Genomic DNA, 13,619 nt, shown 5'->3' with positions numbered 1-13,619 from the left:
GTCCAAACAAAAGTACCTTTAGTTGTACCAGACATTAAAATGAACAAGACACTGAAGAAAACAAGGGTGGTGTAATAATTTTTTCCACGACTGTAGAAAATACTGGTGGTTGAGTATCTGCGTATTCAGATGATCCAAGCTGGGGTTTTTTGTTTCTATAAAAACTGGAATATGAAATTGCTGTGTGACTGCGAGGGACCTCTAAAACCCACAATTTGCATACTGCATTACTATACTGATCAGCCTTTGTAAGAATAATCCAAATAACCTCAGTCAAAAGGTTTGTGCCACGAGGCGTTGGCACTGTTGCACTATTTTCCACAGTAAATAATAATAATAATAATAATAATAATAAACACCTAATAAAAAAACAGTATTTTATGGCTTTCAGAGGATGTTGAAACCTTTTTATTTCTTCATGACTAAACTGCTGCTATTAGTTGATCAGTATTATCACTGCCACTGATAACAAAAGTAATAAAACATAACAATACAACACATTTTGCCTTCAAGGTATACCAAGCAGAGCACTGGGGTCAGAAGTTGAATCTTGGAGCAACACTGGATGTCATCCTGCTCGGTTTACCTTAAAAGACTCTTAACACCTCAGATAATCACCAAGTGCATAGTTAAAAATAATATGAGCAGCCTTGGATAATATTTTGAAAAAGTCTTACCCATCCAGAACCTTCCATGTTATCAGGTCTTTACAGATTTTCAGCAAGAAGAGAATGCCTCTTTCCACAAATCTGCAAATCAAGCAAAGTGGTTACTCTTACCTGCTCCATCTTCTTAAGTCAGCTTTTGAGAAATACTCACTCCCTTTTCTTGTTATGTCTGAAATCTAGCATTTGCTGGTAACCTGCAGTATTTCTGACTCAAACAGGATCTCCAAAGTGTCCAGGAACTAGTCTTTCTTCGGTAGCACCGGCTGCTGGGAGGTTTAGCTAGCCTTGAAAGAGAGATAGATGCTCACTACCAGGCACGACACTGCAAGCTTCCTCCATGGGCGTTGTGCTCGGTGCTGCCTTCTCCCTTCTCTCAACATGCTGACTGGTCCACTGTGCTGGGGCTGAAGTCGTCCTGTCTGACAGTCATGTGCAATCTTCCACACTAGCGATGCTCAGGGCCCAACTGCAGGTGATGTGGCTGTTTAAATCCTACTGGCTAAACACTGGCGTAATTGTTGCATGGGCCCTTGCCCTAGGACTATCCAAAACACCCTGGTACAAGTACATACAAAGAGCATGTATGTGCCGTATTCCCCCGTTAGAGGTGGTCAAATTTACATAAGACCAGAAAGTTCTGGACAGGCTGATATGCTAACCTTCACAGTCACATTGAGCAGACAACAGATATCTCATTTAAACTTTTTCTGAACCAATGACGCACTGAACCTCGTGGTACTTTACTACACAATTTTATTCGGTCTTTTCTACTAATCAAAATACTTGAACAATCTATAATTCTGTTTGCTGGGAACAAGAGGAGTGAGGGATTTCCTTATTTCTAATCCAAACTTCTTATAATTGTTGACACTGGTACTATGAAGGATTTACATACTGTGCTTCACATACAAAATCAAAATACACTTGACACTTGCCATTGAGCAATCATAATAACTTCAGAAAGAAAAGATGTGTAATTCCAGCTCATCTCAGGGCCTTATAAAACGGTACTATGTGACATAATCCAGATTAAATGACAAGATATTATTTGACCAGCAGAAAACTAACCAATATAAAAAAGAAAAATAAAGATATTACGAACTGACTTTATATTTAAAAAACAAAACAAAACAAAACAATTTATTCTTTACCCCTGATACCATAGGCACAATACACACACTTCAGACGCACAAAAGGAAAAATTGCTTAGTAGGGAAACATCTATCACAATTAGGGGAGGGTATTATCTGCACTCATGTCTTGTGTAAACAGTCCTTCTTCCATAAACTTCTCCGATTTAGCTGCAGTAATGTCTGACTTCTGTTCCTCTAATGCTTTCAGATGACTGCCTCAAAGTAACCTGCAGCTTTCCTGACAATTCCTTTGCTCACCTCCTCGCCTCTCCTGCTAAGAACTGAAGCCTGTTGAATGGATACAGGATAAAACACATAGTTATTCTGCACTTTCATGGGCTCACTCTGTACTGTGCTACGAGGGTGGTGTGAAAACTGTACGCAACTTACCAAAACATGAAATAATTAATATCGCCTGGAGCCGTAGCCGCCTCCGCCACCGCCGCCAGAGCCGTAGCCACCTGCCGTAACACATTGACCGCCACAAGGATGTCTGTTACTCACAACTGTGACGTTATGTTTAATAGTGAGACATAGTAATGAAAGGTAAAACTCACCTCCGTAGGGTCCGCCTGAATTTCGGCCACCAAAGTTGTTTCCCTTCATGGGCCCGTAGTTGGACTGCTGCCCACCATAATTTCCAAAGTCGTTGTAATTTCCACCTCCTCCATATCCTGAAAATGTGCCAGTTTTAAGGCGAGTCAATTACTGTTTGGATTAAACCCATCAGCCGCCCAAACCACTTAATTTTGGACACAGTAGAAGGTTTACCTCCATCATTACCACCGTATCCTCCATCGCAGCTGCCACCAAATCCCCCACCCTGGTTTCCATACCCTGGACCACCACCTCCATAGCCCCCACGGCCTCCTCCATAACCTGGTCCTCCACCATAATTCCCACCAGGACCTATTAAAAGGCATATGACACAGGAGAAAATTAAATTAAAGGGGTCAAATTGCTCAAGGAGGTAACACACCATATTAACATTTAAACAGTTCAGAGCAACTCACCATTGTCAAAATCGTCGCCGTAACCACCTCGTCCTCCACCATAGCCACCTAAAAACAACAAGAATAACATACATTTCACCATAAAACTATAACTGTCATTCTAATTTTACAGGACTTAGAACTGTCAACTGCAGTTATGTAACTTCAGTGATCATCAATCAACCCTTTCACTATCCAAAGTATTACCCCCACAAAAGAATACATCAATCCTACTTTTTGCTCTTCGTTATGTTATTACTACCATACAATAGATAAAATCCTACCGAGCCCAGGATTACTAACTGGTTTTTCCAGATGGTTATGCCTCAATGTCATTTAGTGATATAATCAGTAATTTAATCTACACAATCTACATAAAACTAGCATACTTTTGAATGTTTTCCAAAGAAAGCTTCCTTTATCATAATATACAACATCAACTGTCTTTATTAGACTGGATGAGGTCAGAGGTTCTTCATAATTTAATATCTCAATACTACCCACCTCTGCCAAAGTTGCCACCTCCACCAAAGTTGCTACCTCTGCCCATGAAGTTTCCAGATCCTCCACTTCTGCCTGTAAAAAGTTAACTGTTAGATATTTTAAAACAATAATTAATGAATATTTCTCATTATCCTGCTTCTTTGCTTACCCCTATTATTTGACATAGCACTCATTTCCTGTTTTGACAAAGCTTTCCTGACTTCACAGTTGTGGAAGTTGATTGTGTGGAATTTCTGGGCTGGAAACACAGCAATTAAAAAAAGTCACATACAACAATAAAGCAGTTTAATCTGATAAGTCTAATAAGACTCTAAACAACCACATACCCACGATTTTGTCTACGGTGTCGTGGTCATCAAACGAGACAAAGCAAAACCCCCTTTTCTTTCCTGTGGAGCGTTCCTCCATGATGTCAATGCACTCGATCTTTCCATATTTCTCAAAGTGCTCCCGGATGTGGTACTCCTCAGTGTCCTCCTTAATGCCTCCAACAAAGATTTTCTTCACTGTCAGATGGGCACCTGGCTTATTGGAATCCTGAAACAGAAAAACAGTGAGCAAAATGCAAACAGTACCAAGCAAATGTCAAGTTATTATATAATTATTTACTGTCGGGTCTGGGATTTGTTTACCTCTCTGGACACAGCCCTCTTGGGTTCAACAACACGGCCATCCACTTTATGAGGCCTTGCCTTCATGGCATCATCAACTTCACCTACACAAGAGTATGTTACAAAGCCGAAGCCCCTTGAGCGCTTACTGTTGGGGTCCCTCATCACCTGCAACAAGAGAGGATTTGTGATTTTAATGGGAGCAACTGAGTCTCATTGTGTCTATGACAGCTGATGATAGTGATGCTTATGCACATTCTCTGAGTGAATAATTTCAGACACAGTCAAAATGCATACCACACAGTCCGTCAGTGTTCCCCATTGCTCAAAATGGGCCCGTAAACTCTCTTCCGTGGTTTCAAAGCTGAGACCCCCGATAAACAGCTTTCTGAGCTGTTCAGGCTCCTTGGCTTCACGATCCTAAAAGACAACATACAAAATTTAAATAACCATTTGTAGTAAAGACTACATTATCGGTATGTGATCTCACAGTGGTCGATTACATCACTTGCTAATATGTACTACGCTGTAATTACGTTGTGTTGGTGTTCAGTTTCACTATAATATCTTCTTAGTAGGCCGATAATGTTGCCCCCACATAGGGCACTAGACTAGCTCAAGAAAACCTATCCTTTTGGATATAATAGTGGCAAATGAATGAAGCAAATAATGCTTATATTTTGGACTCAATTACACACGAGCACAAAACGTCACCGCGAGGCCGGTCTTTCATAATACAAGCTAACGTTAACATGCTGTGTTAGCCATACTGACAGCTGCAGGCGGGGCGCTGTGTCATTACCAAATAACCAGAAGCAATGTATTTACTATAAACAAAAGTATGTGTTAAATAATACAGAACAGGCATTGCAGAGTCAGCAGCCCAGCAAGAGCACCTCGTCGTTGACGCCGCCTAGCTTCTCATTTTGACAACCATTAGCTTAGCCGCAGCTTCGGCTAACACGAGCACAAACGTCGCAGGGAAATACAAGTGAGAAACCACAATGAAAGACCGTGAAATGAGTCCTTAGTGGAAAACGGCTTTAAAGTCTGGGCAAGACATTCCTGCATTTCTGCACTGAATTAAATATATTTCGCAACATTTCGGAGCACCTTACCTCCATTTTGCAGATGTGCACGGGCGCAGCTCTCAGTCGGTCACGTGATCTTGTAGCCGGCTTAGCTTGCTCCAGATGGTTGTCAGTCTAGATCAGTCTACAGAGGTATTATTAGTCTAACAACCGGGTCATTCATTGATCATGCTCATTAAAATATAATGACATTGTACATAAAATATGACGTTAAAATTAGTTGTCCTCATCCTGTTTGTGCTACATAGAGATGGACCATGAAAATAATCAGCCTATTTGCGCCATCTTCTGGTTGCTTTGGCTTTCTGTTTTAAGGCCAGGGACTATAAAATAACGCTGCTGTAGTAAATAGAAGTAACTTCTAAACCATATAAAATTGCTGTAAGTATCCATAAATATGTTTAATAAATAATACATAAGGATTTCTGTTCAATCTGTTTATCTTATATCTCAATTTCTCATGTTTGTATTGCAAGACCTCTATTCTGGATGAAAACTTCATTTCAAATTCATTTTCAAATAATTTTTAGTCTAATAAACATTAAACATTAAATGAATACAATGTTTTCTAACTAAAATTTCAAAACTTTTATATGAGTAGCTGGTGCATCTATCATACCAAGATCAATATGTCTCTTTTTTGTTTTATTTTTGTATAGGCTTCCTCAGACTTATTTTGCAGAATACACTCATACACTTACGTGGCCACAACAAAGGTGAGTCATACTGTTCCTGTCTCAGTACTTTCCTCTTGGCACATAATCATTAATGGTTTACAACTGATGGAACTGAAAGCCTGAAGCACTTAACAAAGTGACTACTTTGAGTGATCAGTCATCAGTCATTTGTTCACAAATATATGGTAAAAGGGAAACTGCAGAAAAGCTCATAAGCACTAAAGACTGTTCAATACGTCAACTCTCAGTGAAATCAACAAAAGATGGGGCTTTACCTATCAGTGTAAACATTTTCTTATGATCTCAACAAGAGACCTGAACTGAACAGGAACTGAATAAACCCCCAAGAGTGTAAATAAAGCAAATGACCATCACAGAAGTATGCATTTAGAGCCATTATACCATGAATCATGGTTTGATGTTGTGATAAAGCAGTAATTCTTGGCAGTTCTTGGGTAACAAGGTTGATATTCAAATAGCACTCAGCGATGTTGTGTACCATGATATACATCTGTGTTTTCAGTTCAACTCAGATTTGACAAGGATACTTGATTGGGCAAGTATGATGTATGGGCCAGATGCTACTGGACCTTGTTGAAGCTGACCAGCATCTCCAAATATATGACTGTTTTATGGTTAAGACAATGTCTGTCATTAACTTTATTGTAGTGTGTGAGGAAAATACAGCCCCAATAAAAAGGGTAATGTTTTTCTGACACAATTAATGATAAGAATTTATGATCACACCGTAGTTCAAATTCAAGAGCCAGTCTGTGTTTTGCTAATTTTGTCCTGAGCACTTACTGCATTTGCTTATAGAATAGAGACGCACAACATGTGTAAATTCTGCAGTAGAATTTTACTTTTGTTTTTACACAAAAACCTTATATAAACATATGAAATACATTTTATATGCATTATATGATATGAAATTAGCATGTCATAAGGTCTGATATTTCACTTAGTTACTATTACCTCTTGTTTGTTAATTAAAGACGTGATATCAAGATCTGATTGTAATTGATTTAATCACTTTTTCAGCCCTGTGTGACCACCTTTGTCCAGCCAATACTTAACAAACAAGTGATAGAATATATACCACTATACATCTATGTTTTTATGCATTAAAAATTATTTCTGATAACCCTAATGACTAAGATACTTTGTAATTTATGTCACACTTAGTTGTTTTTTTTTTTTTAAAAGGTATTTTTGGATTAATATTTTATGTCATCACTATTTTGTCATTTGTTTCAACTCCAAATGTTAGAAGTCTTGAGGCTATTTGTGTAATTATAAAATCAAAAGTAGAAAAAAAAATTGCAACCAACTATGTGTTCATTACTTCAATGAATGAACTGTCACTTTGCAAACTCAAACAGAAATGAGTGAATTTGTGACCAGTAGATGAAAAGTAATACTATAGCTACTTATCGTATATTAAGTGAAACTGTGCCAGGACTGCATACTTTGTTATTATGTATTAAATGTTGGCAGTGAATGCACCATAATCTCATAATTAAAGCATCTGAGATCTCCACGGAGGCACTGAGTTTAGCGTAGAAGTGGGAGCAAACTGTACACTATCTACTGCTCACAGATGTAGTTTGATGGATGCTCTGTGTACATCTTCTCGCCCCTACCTCAGGACAACATGTTTGTTTAGTTGTTGATCACACCCCTCAGTCTTTGTACACAACTGACCCCTGACACAAAGATATATCACAGTTACCACACGCTGCCACCTGCGAGGGGCATTTGTGTGTTTGCAGTGCTTACTTTGTCCTTTCTTAGAACATTTTAAGAAAGAGCTGCAACGTTTCATTTCTACATCGAGCACTTAGGGTTTTTTTTTTTTTTTAATCACTTTCATTTTTGGTATAAACCACAACTTTGTATTTGTATACCAGCAGGCCTTTAACTTGGTTCTTTGCTAGAGAACTGAGATTTAAATGCAATTAGCTATTCATTTACAACAAATGCAGTAAAAAATGAATAAAATTAATAGTTAATGACAGCCATAAAACAGTCTTGGTTTTCTCTGATTTACCATACAGTGATGCAGTCTTGGTCTTGATTGTAATTTTTGCCTGTGACAAATGAGTGATATAACGATCTCCTGAAATAGAGGGGGATGACATCCTTGTGTGGGCTGAAAGGCAGCACTTAGAAGCACGATTAAATAATTAATACAGGTTTTATACCCATTTTACACCTCCAAATTATGGTTTGCCATTAATCTGAGACGGAGCGGCTGAAGACTGTGTCAGCAAAAATTTCATGTACAGTAAATCTTTGTGAGGGAGGAGCCAGCAGCTACAAATTATTTGTGAGGTGAGGTGACATACGTATAACCTTTACCCCATTCCCTCACATTGGGTGATATGAGGGAGAGGACGGTATCAGCACAGACAGACGCAGACACACAAATGCTGAGCGTTGTGTTTGTCCTCTGGTAACACTTCATTGCTCTGCTTTGTAGTTCAGTTTGGAGTTTAGTTACAGAGGAAGTGATGTGACAGTAGGTGGCACCCTATCACAACACTCCACACAAGATGCCAGTGTCAAGATTATAAATGAAAGAACTGCTACACCTGCTGTAGTTCATATTGATTTAATCCACTTGACACTACCACAAACTCAGATTTTGATTTTTTTTTTTTTTTTTTTTCTACACTGATGAAGTTATTTCTAAAGACTGATTCTGTGAGGCAAACTGTGAATATATTAAAATATATTTCCAGTTTACTCAGTCTGTTTCTCATTGTTTTTTGTTTCTAGTGTCCTCTAGATGGCAGCATGGTCCATGAAAAGATAAGCCTTTTATTTTCAGATCACATCACCTTGTAAATGTCAAACAATATTCTTGGATACTAAATTATTATTTTCCCCTTGTGTCACATCTGGCTACTTGATTATCCGCTATTCTCTTAATTCTTTAATTATGTTTGTTTCTATTTGTTTTCATGATTAATGCAGTTATGGGAGCACATTTTTTTTTATTATTGGCATAATGGATTTTACAAACAAGTATATTTTGTTTCGTTTGCTAAACATGAGAAGATTCACACTATGCACCGCAAAGTGTAAGTTGCCCTTGAATACGTGCTGTATATGGCTATGGTATTTTGAACTCTATGCTCTTCACAGACCCTACCCCCTGCTGCCTGTGGGCCTGGGGTGTTAGGTTTGACCTTGTCCTGAGAATGCTTAGACTTGCCTCCATGACTCCATTAGGGAAGCCCGGCTGCCATAACCTGGGTTTGGGCAGACGGACATACGCAAGTGGAAATTTTGAGGAAATGGAGATTCAGAGCAGGGAAACCAGGGAGTCAATTTAGTCACTGTCTACTACCTTTTCGCATGCAAGTACAAAGCCAATCTCACACATCAGTGTTGACTACAATCTCTCTCTGAGGAATTCAGGGAAAGAACAATTCCTAGCATCTGTTTCCTGTTCACTCGCATGGAGGAAACTGGGTGTAAATCACACCAAATATAAATAGAATCAGCATTCAATTTACATGAGCTAAAGTTGGTTACTGCGGCCTTGCATTTTGTTCCCCGTCTGTCTGTTTCTGACAAATGTGAGTCTGCAGTTGAAAGAAGACCTGCCAGACGTTCATGTGTTTTAAAGTCTTGATTTAAGCCACGGATTTATTCACTCTATAATTTAAAATGTATCTGAAACAGTCTCAGTCAGTATTAATCAGCATTCTGCTAAACTATGACAGTCCTTTTGAAAATGGATTAAATCAATAAAATAAAATAAGATAAAATAATTATTGTAGCCATTAACTTTTTATTAACCCCTTGAAAGGTTTTTTTAGTATCTTGAAAAAAAAAAAAACTTCTGCTGAAATGTGCATGTTGATATTTAATTGTCTGTAATTCTAAATGGAAGTAGAAAGAACTGTGTATATTTCACATATGTAAGATTGTGCAAAGAATATTAAAGTCAGTAGATGCATAAACGCTGAGTTCTTAAAATAAACAGTGACGAGAACCATACAGACCATTACATTACTTTCACTGTAATGATTTGTATTAGCATTTCTAACTTTTTTCTGCAGTAACCATCACTGAACTTTGTTTTCGTTAAGCGTTTTCCTGATAAAATAGAGTCAATACAGACTGCACAGTTTATAATTTACACTATACAGAATGATTGATTTGAAGTGTACAGAGTCTATAAAATATATGCTATCTGTGAACATGGTAATGGTGCACCTAGTTTGTTTTTTAATATTGACAGGCTCTTTAGTCTGATGCATGGTGGTCATGTTTTCAGATGAGCTGCAGGTCAAGCGTGGTGTTTGAGTGTTTTTCTCTTTCGCCACTGTATGGACAGATAATTGCAGGTTTTCTCCAAATGCTCTGTGGGAGCAATAAAGTGTGCTAGGTTATTTGGCTTGTCAGTCCTATTCCACATAAATAATGCATTGATAGGAGTCGATACATTTGTGTGAAAGTTGCTGTGAAACTCAGCATGAAAAATACCAATCAATCTGCAGATGTGACCATTTTGGGTTTTGCTAACCAGCGACCATGACCTTCCTTTTTGCTTTTAGTGAAGAAAAAAAGAGGGAGGAGGAATGATTATGCTAGGAAACAGTCCAATGCATCGGCCTATTGATGTCCGAAGAAGAGCCGCAGATAGTGTGCTGTAATAAAAACCTTTATTTACAGCTCCTCAGCGGAGAGCAACAGAGGAGTGCTGTGTTTCCCTCTGGCGCTAATTGACTGCCTGCAGCAAGAGAAACATAGACTCTCACCTCTCACTGGTGCACTGTTCTCAGATGTAATAATAACACTATGCTTTCTCTCACTGCACTCACAAAGTCCAAATCTTCCCCCACAGATATTCATTTTTTAGCATTAGTCTTGATAACACAGGGAGTATAAAATGAAGATTTGGGGACTGCATGTCTGTATAGCCCTGCATGTCTAGTCTTTAAATGGCATTAGGAAGTGATGGTCTATGCAGCTCATATGTGCAGTTGTGTGCGGTCCATTCACTGCATGTCTCTTCTTCCTGGGTGAGAAGTAAGGGAGGGGGCAGGTGTGGGAGGCAAGGGAAAACCATCTCTCCCTTCCCCTAATTTTTGTGTACGGGCAACAAATGACCACAAAAGTGCTGCTTTCACAGTTTTTTTGTGGCCCGACGTTGAGCTCCCGGCAGAACGAGACAAAGGAATGGCGGGATGATGAAGTCCCGAGCAGTGCAGGGCAGGTGTTTCCTCAGTCTCATGGGAGCAGAGGAGTACACCTGCCCACTACTAACCCACTGTGATGGATCGATCAACCAGTAACTGACTCAGCACTTCAAGAGCTCTACCTGGGATTAGAGCACAGTGGACCTGATTGAAACACACTGTCATCCCACAAACAATAACACACATCCATCTTGGAGGGCCGGATCCTCTTTCCTCCCCTGTGCTTTACTATCACTGAGAATGATTGCACTGTTGATGATGAGAGGAGCAATCTATTGGCTGAGAGGCAACAGCTAAATTTGTGCAGACATGATGTCTAATGGTACCGCTTGGATACAGTAAACACTGTTTGCATCACTATGAAGGTGCTGAATTATGACCTTCATGCCTGGAGATCCAATATTGGTTTACAGATATGTGTATACGGACATACACACAACCTATGCACAAAACAAATGAATGGATCCATGAGCACAGGCGAATGTAAGAACACACACTCTCACACACACAAAACCTCAACACAGGTATTGTTACTTACATAAGTAGTCAGATAAACAAAGTTCTGTGATGTTTTGAATTAGATGATAATCCGTTTAAAGAAGAATAACCATAAGGCCAGCATGGTCCCAGGTGTCGATGACTAATGTGGTATAATAGCCGGTGGTGGCATGGGTCATTTTGCAAGTCGACCTAGGCAAATTCTCTATGGTCTTTTATCCAGTTAGAGAAATGATTACTATCTGTGTGTTTCAATGCATTTTTTAGTTCTGTTCCAACCATAAAATCCTCACAATAAACATTTCTCCAAAAACAGTTCTCCTTGTATTTCAGGAAATTCTAAAAAGGAAGTTTGTAAAAATGAATGTACATGTTTCCTGTTATACATGGGCAAAAGGAAAATATGATGAATTGAAGGTTTTTAAATGCAGATAAATAAATACATAGATGATAGAGTTAGTTTAACATAGGTGTCCATGTTAATTGTAAATGTTTGATGCAAAATACGATGCACATAGAAGCCTGTGGTCGCCCTGGAAAATAAACCACATGCAATGCTGAGACACAACTTTGGAGGGAGCCTTAAGCATGAAGTTGAAGCTAATTCCAAGGCTCATTACTATTAGCTCGCTTCTCTCTTTTTAGTCAAATATTTACTCTATAAAAACAGGAGATTGTGGCATGTTGCTTATACTCAGTATTGATTTAATTTAGAGAAGTGTTCTGCTACTGTGTTTTAAATAATTTTCCTCATTTTATGCCTTGTGCATGTGTAAATATTCAAGTTGCTTTTCTTTGCTTTGCACTGTTTTAAATGCAAAAGTAAATAGTTTTTGAAGTCCTTTCAGGCGTGAACAACAGAGCAAATGTTTGGGGAGAGACTGGTTGCCGTTTCATCTGGTGGGACCATCTGAATATATGGCTTTGCTGTAGAAAGCCACGCTTCCTTATCTTGTCCTGTTCTGCTTATCTGGCCTGTGTACAGAGTCGGGTCTGTAATGAGCGTCACACCTACACCTCGCCCCATGTGGATGGACCGACCGCTGTCCCACACATCCGTCCACACATACAATGGGCCAGAGCAGAGGGGGTGTGGGGGTGGGGTGGGGTATGTAGTGCTCTATGTGCCACTCACACTCACTCACACACACACACACACACACACACACCTGTGAATGTCCCTCCACATGTGCCCACCACATGCATGTACGACGCTGCAGCAGGGGAGGTTTGGTCAAATGTGGGACCCTGGTCCAGGTGGCAATGACAGATTTAGAGGATGTTGTGGACAGAGGTGGACAGAGGCTGGCCTATGGAGGATATGTGTGACATGTAACATGCAGCGTTGGCGTGGAGTGATGACATCCTCTGTTTAATGAGCAGAGTTAACACTGCACAAGTTAGAGTGAGCTGCCTGCCGCTGAGAGCTGTAAATCTGCCTGCTATCACTGCAGCCCCACTAATACAGGAAGTATTATCTAATAAGTGCAACTAGGAGGACTAATTTCAGTCGAGCCGATACCCCCCACGAATAGTTTTCAAGCTTTCTGCAGTAGAGAGGCTAACCTAGATAGAACTTTTATCACAGGGAAGCAAGTACGGAGTTAGTTTAGTGGGACAGGCACTGACCAGACACTTCTCTCCCCTTTGGTTCCAGAGAGTTTGTCTTATGTGGAGGTTGGTAAAATCATGTACGATGCCAGACAAATCCCAGACGCCTGGTTGTACTGCCCCAGCTGCCTTGGGTCTGCCACATTCCTGGTCCACGCTGAAACTCTTAAGGACCTCTGTGCCTGTGCCCCTGTTCTGGCCAGCCCTTCAGCCCTGATTTGTAGAGTGCCGGTGTCAAAGGGGACTACTTTGTAGATGGTGTGCTCTGCTTACCTGTTTCCCCACAGAAAAGGCAGTAAATGTCAGTCTGTGACACTCTCTGGACAGTCTCAGTCTGACCATTACACCACTCTCGGATAGATACACAAACACGCAGGGAAAATCAAATGAATTGTTAAGAAAACCCTGTTACATATTTGTGAGAAAGGAACTCTAATGTCTGATTTTTCGAGGCAGAGATAGCCACTTTCTTTGTGGATGTGGTGTCTGGCATTTGTCTACAGCTCTAATGCAATTGTGTTTCAGAGTTCTCCTCCACTGAGCGGGGGGTAATTGCTGACTAGTCTTTTAACCTTATTAAATCATCCAGAGGCAGTGTTGGAGCGAAGATGGAGTTGA

The 13,619-nt window shown here is 39.8% G+C and overlaps 1 protein-coding gene across 2 annotated transcripts; it reads right to left on the bottom strand.

Moving 5' to 3' along the window:
* hnrnpa3 (heterogeneous nuclear ribonucleoprotein A3) lies at positions 1-5,160 on the bottom strand. Of its 2 annotated transcripts, none has more exons than XM_030124433.1 (11): positions 5,027-5,160; positions 4,206-4,328; positions 3,930-4,076; positions 3,624-3,834; positions 3,446-3,535; positions 3,298-3,369; positions 2,815-2,862; positions 2,573-2,710; positions 2,359-2,475; positions 2,192-2,262; positions 1-749 (listed from the first exon to the last, which is right to left on the bottom strand). In XM_030124433.1, exons 1-10 carry the CDS (start codon positions 5,030-5,032, stop codon positions 2,207-2,209), a joined length of 1,008 nt encoding a protein of 335 aa, XP_029980293.1. In that variant the 5' UTR covers positions 5,033-5,160; the 3' UTR covers positions 1-749; positions 2,192-2,206. The 2 variants fall into 2 exon arrangements, with proteins under 2 accessions (XP_029980293.1, XP_029980292.1); XM_030124432.1 differs by lacking the exon at positions 1-749 and adding an exon at positions 1,404-2,089.
* Between the last annotated feature and the right edge of the window lie 8,459 nt (positions 5,161-13,619).

Source organism: Sphaeramia orbicularis, chromosome 21 (assembly GCF_902148855.1).
Source record: "Sphaeramia orbicularis chromosome 21, fSphaOr1.1, whole genome shotgun sequence".
NCBI lineage: Eukaryota > Metazoa > Chordata > Actinopteri > Kurtiformes > Apogonidae > Sphaeramia > Sphaeramia orbicularis.
This window is presented reverse-complemented; position numbering and strand designations above follow the sequence as displayed.